Consider the following 5,646-nt stretch of genomic DNA (forward strand, 5'->3'; position numbering starts at 1 on the left):
TGTGCGACTGGACAGATACCTGTTACGGTGGCTAGAGCTTTCGAATACTGCGCGCACCTTTGATGGTCTTAAGGACTTGATCGTGAAAGAACAATTTATTGACTCTTGCCCTAAGGATTTGGCAATTCACCTGCGAGAAAGGGCACCTGAGACCCTAGCGAAGATTGCGAAGATCGCTGACCAATACTTGGAGGCTCATGGTAAACATTTGTTCAGCTCAGCGAGCAGAAAGCCAACAGTGCAGCCTGAGAGGGACGAAGCCAAGAACATGCAGATTAATCCACCCGCTCTGTATTGCTTTAAGTGCAACACCCGAGGTCATAAAGCCGTCAACTGCCCAACCCTAACAAGAAAGTGTTTCCTATGTGGCAAGCAAGGACATGAAGCTAGAAACTGTCGAACAGGTGGACGCAGATCAGGAGGACAAAGTAAGGATGGTAACCCTGTGCAGCGTGGTCAAGTGAGTGCCAGTTGTTTAGTTCAACCACCTGAGGATAAACCTACTGATGAAGAAGTTAAGGCCTGTATTAAAGATGATAAGCTGCTGTTAGCCTGTGGTAAGAAGATTCCATCGTTGAGTAGTGCTTGTGTTGAACCGTTGACTGGAGTGAGAAGTAAAATGCCTGTCGTGAAAGGTAGAGTTGGAGAGAAGCCTGTTGACGTCCTGAGAGATACTGGTTGTAATGGAATTGTAGTAAAGAGGGACCTTGTGCCTGAGGATCAGTTTACTGGCGAATTTAATGTTACGCTGCTCATTGACAATACGGCAAGGAAAGTTCCCATCGCAAAGATTGATGTTGATACACCTTATCTTAAGGGCCAAGTGGAAGCGCAGTGTATTCCCGATGCTGTTTATGATTTAATTATTGGTAATGTACCAGGCGCAAGAGCCGCTGACGATCCAGACCCAAGCTGGCAAGTTCCTGTACAAGACGCTTGTGCTGTAACCACCAGAAGTCAAGCTAAAAAAGCTGGGGAACATATTCCGTTGAAGGTACCGGATACCAAAGAAAGTCCTGTAGTTGATAGAGGAAAGCTCAAGCAAATGCAGCGTGATGACGAGAGCCTACAGAAATTTTGGGAGAAAGATGACGTAGTTGTGAGAGGCCAGGCTGAGACTTCATTTGAAGTGAAAGGTGGAGTTCTGTACCGCGTCTACAAGCACCCTTATGTGAACGGAGGTAAACCCCTGAAGCAGGTTATGGTTCCTGTGCAGCTGAGAAGTCGAATAATGGAACTAGCGCACGGATCGATCATGGGAGGTCACATGGGAATAAAGAAAACGACTGATAAGATTCAAAGCGCGTTCTATTGGCCAGGCATTCAAGGGGACGTGACTCGTTATTGCAAGTCCTGCGATGTATGTCAGAAGACAGTTAACAAGGGTTCCGTACCGAAGGTTCCCCTAGAGAAGATGCCATTAATTGACAAGCCGTTTAAGAGAGTAGCAATCGACCTGGTTGGACCTATTGTTCCCCCGAGTGAGGACAGTCATAGATATATATTGACATTGGTCGATTTTGCAACTCGTTATCCTGAAGCTGTTCCGCTGAAGAACATTGATACTGAAACTGTGGCAGAAGCGTTGGTGGATATCTTTAGTCGTTTGGGAGTGCCTGAAGAGATCTTAAGTGACCTTGGTACGCAGTTCGTCTCTGAGTGTATGAAGGAAGTGACGCGGCTTTTGAGCATTAAACAGCTCACCACGACTCCTTATCATCCTATGTGTAATGGTCTGACGGAAAAGTTTAATGGAACAATGAAGAGCATGTTAAAGAGATTGTGCAGTGAACAGCCAAGACAGTGGCATCGCTATATTAACCCGTTGCTGTTTGCATATCGTGAAGTTCCTCAGGAGTCTACTGGTTTTTCGCCGTTTGAGTTGCTGTATGGAAGAGCTGTCAGAGGACCGATGTTTATCCTCAAAGAGCTTTGGACGAAAGAGATGGAGGAGCCTGAAGTAAAGAACAGCTATCAGTATGTGTTTGAGCTACGCGAGAAGCTTGAAGATACCCTCAAGCTGGCGCACACCGAGCTTCAGAAAGCCCAGAACAAAGGCAAGCATTATAACGACCGAAAGACTAAAGTCAGGAAGTTTGTACCTGGAGATAAAGTGTTAATGCTGCTACCGACCGACCACAACAAGCTCCTAATGCAGTGGAAAGGTCCATTTGAGGTCAGTGCCGTAGTTGGTCTCAATGATTATAGAGTGAGAGTCAAAGGAAAAGAGAGAGTTTACAATGCTAATCTACTGAAGAAGTATTTTGAGCGAGAGGATCCTGTTTCCGTTGGAGCAGTTGTTGTTGAAACGAACGCTAACATTTGTAAGAACGAACATGTTGAGAGTGAAGTAGAAGAAGTTGACCCTGTGGATAGTATTGATTTTCTGGAGATTGGTGGTTATGTCGCGAAAGAGTCAGTCAATGATGTGGCCATAGGAGATAACCTTTCTCATGAGCAAAGAGCAGAGTTTATGGATCTTGCAAATGGGTTTCAAAGCCTGTTCACAGAAGCGCCAGGCACAACAAGTTTGGCTCAGCATCATATCAAGCTTACATCCGACCAACCAGTTAGATCAAGACCATACCCAGTACCGTATAGCTTAAGAGAATCGCTGAAGAAGGATATTACAGACATGATGAAGATGGGAGTCATAAGAGAATCAAGTTCGCCCTATGCTTCACCTGTTGTAGTTGTTAAGAAAAAGGACAACTCAAATCGTGTATGCGTGGACTATCATAAACTGAACAAGTTAACCGTGATTGACCCTGAGCCTATGCCAACTGCTGAGCATTTGTTCCAGAAGTTGAATGGTGACAAGTATTTTACCCGATTATCTAAGCAGAGTAGAGGAATAACTTAAGAGACACTGGACTGCCTCCTCAGTTGGTACTATCTAACTAATTTTTCGTTGTTAGTAGAAATTTAGGAAATTTCTTCTCAAGAGGGGGTTATGTTACGAAAAATAGCATTGCGTGACTTGCGTGACTTTCTAGAAGCTTCGCGAGAGTTTGTAGTTTGTTTATTTTTAGGTTCATGCGTAAGCGTTTCTAAATCGGTGTGTTTTGTAATCTTTCTATAATTAGAGTGATTACTATTTTAGAAAGTTCTAGAAGTTTATTGTCAGAGTATATAAGTAGACGAGTCCAAGCGGAGTGTTTTTCTAACTAGTTTTTCACAAGCCAAGAGAGTTGGCGTTAGCCGTGTTTAGTCAAGTGTGACAGAAGCTGTGTTTATTCAAGTTGGCGGAGGCCGTGTAAGTTTGTCAAGCTCGTGTTGTTAAGAATTTTACTTCGTGGAAACTACGTTCACTTTGGAATAAATCTTCTTGTTGTTGTTCCGACAACCCTGCGTTCAGTTTAGTCTGCAAGCTAACTTTCCTCAAATCGTTCGAACTCGTATCATATTGAAACTGCCACCCAAATAAAGCTTGTTTACCAATGAAGGGGATCGGTCAAAAGAGAAATTATTTTGATTCAAGTTTCAATTCATAATTAATTTATTGCACTTTTGTTCATCTAACAACAATCCGGATGTTACAATCAAAACTGCAATGATCAAAAGCCCCTCAAACCGTGGTTTTTGCCGCAGAAAAAGTGCTTCAAGAACAGGTGTAAAAAACACGAGGTCAAGATCGCTAAATGATAGTTTTGTTACTAATGTGAGTGCTCGATTTCAAACTGAAACAAAAAGATTTGCTATTTGTCAGACAAGAATATAAACATTCGTATCCCCCGCGATCTGCCTGTAGGCAGATCTTGTTTTTATTTACACGGACGAAAAAATAGAACAATTTGCGCCAGGAAAGGATATAGGCACTAAAAAACTTATATTGCTCCCAAATATATAAATCTTTTCGGCTAAATTCTCCGAATGTTTGAATAAAAGGTTTAAAAATATTCAGTTTTCTTATGACTTAAGGCTAACTTCTGCTTGTCTTGAAATTGAAGAATAACTTCCTTGACCATTACTTCCGCTTTAGGATTTCAATTCTGAGTTAAAAATTATTAAAATAAAAAAAAATTTACAAGGTGCCTGCTTCATCCTCGGTGGTTCTTGAAGAGGGCATAGGAGGACCAGCGCTCGATGTTGATACCCCCATAGAGCGTATTTTTCGCATCAAAGCTCTACAAGTCAGGATTTTAATGAAGGCTTTGCGGAACGGTTTCAGGCTCCACGCGAAAACGAATGGGTTCATACTTGAATTTGCCATGATCAGAATGTAATTAATATCTCTTGCCCAGTGAATAAAAACACAATTGCAGTATGCGCAGAAGCTAATAACATAGTTAAAAACAAGTGCAGGAAGAAAACAGGCAATGAAAAGCGATAACATTACCAGAAATGTTTTGGTAACCTTTTTCTCCCATTTCAGCGTTTTTATTTTGATATTGTGCTGCCCAGGGCAATTGCGAATTGTATCCCGATGTTTCACCTTATGTTTAAAAGTTCGGAAGACTTTTGCGTAAGTAACACAGAGCACTGCAAATGTGGCCACAACCGCTGTATTGGCGAAAAAGAAATGATATTTCAGATATCCAACTTTGAAGTAAAGGAACGGGAAACCAATTGAGAAAATCCAAAGGGCACACGAGATGACAACAGTTCGTCGAGAATCCAGCATCAATCTGTATTTCATAGGGAATGAAATGGCAATAAATCTATCAACCGTGATTGCAGCGATACTCAGAAGCGATGCTGTGCAAGATATGAAAAAACTGATTCGTCTAGCGACATCTCTGGGAAGAAGTACGAGTCGTTCGCTCATTGCCTCTCGAACGTAGAATTCCACTGACATGGGCAGCGCCAAACAACCGACTATCAAATCCGCTGCCGCCAGATTGGCCACGAGGAAATTAAATGGCGATCGCAGTTGACGATATGGGTCGATAATGATGGCGAGAAGAACAAGGACATTTCCAATCACCGTTGCGACTGCGAGAATTGAACAAAATGTGCCTGAGGTGATGCTCAACTCGGTCGGGGCTGAGATGTTTGTGCAAGGATACAAGCCGATCATAGACATCACTCCAAATGAAGAGCAAACGGTTAAATGATTGTTTCTCAGTAAGCAGTTATCAGCTCAGGAAACTTTATTGAGGGACTTCAGGACATGTCATTGGTTATAAATAGCGAAATTTGGAAAGTTTCCAAAACACGCGCTGTCTGAAAGGGATGATGTAGCAGCTCTCGTAACGTATGATGTGATTGGCTGGCTACCTTAGCCAAAACCAAAAGATTAAACATAACTGAAACAATGACTTCGACTTAAAAACAATAGAATAACCACAGAAGCTGCTTACAATACCAAACGATAGCAGGTTTCGAGAGCTGCTACACTACTGTCTGAAAAAATAGCATGACTCCAGATGGGACTATTGAATACTGAGAAGGAGAAATGTAAAGCGCGAGCATTGCTAGCGTAAATAGTCGCTATAAATGTTAGGTGTGTATAGGGATCTTTTGATATGAAAGTCAGCCAGAGAAACAAACTTGCGAGTTCTGAAATATACCCTACTCTCGAAGTTTGCAATTAACATATCAAAAAGTTTCGTACGACCGACATCAAAACAAGGACGATTGCTCAGACTGATTAGAACAGTTAACCACTCCAAAGAATTTGTAAACGAAAATGGTGACAACACG

General features: G+C 42.2%; 1 protein-coding gene across 1 annotated transcript; it reads right to left on the reverse strand.

The window, feature by feature from the left end:
• Nucleotides 1-3,500: 3,500 nt before the first annotated feature.
• Nucleotides 3,501-5,072, reverse strand: LOC137976254 (adenosine receptor A2a-like). The gene has a single exon (XM_068823550.1). It carries the CDS (start codon nucleotides 5,024-5,026, stop codon nucleotides 4,025-4,027), a length of 1,002 nt encoding a protein of 333 aa, XP_068679651.1. The 5' UTR covers nucleotides 5,027-5,072; the 3' UTR covers nucleotides 3,501-4,024.
• Nucleotides 5,073-5,646: the final 574 nt, after the last annotated feature.

This window comes from Montipora foliosa, chromosome 1 (genome assembly GCF_036669935.1).
Source record: "Montipora foliosa isolate CH-2021 chromosome 1, ASM3666993v2, whole genome shotgun sequence".
In the NCBI taxonomy this organism is placed as follows: Eukaryota; Metazoa; Cnidaria; class Anthozoa; order Scleractinia; family Acroporidae; genus Montipora; species Montipora foliosa.

Coding starts and splice junctions, on each gene's coding strand:
- LOC137976254 (XM_068823550.1), bottom strand. CDS start 5,026: ATGTCTATGATCGGCTTGTATCCTTGCACAAACATCTCAGCCCCGACC.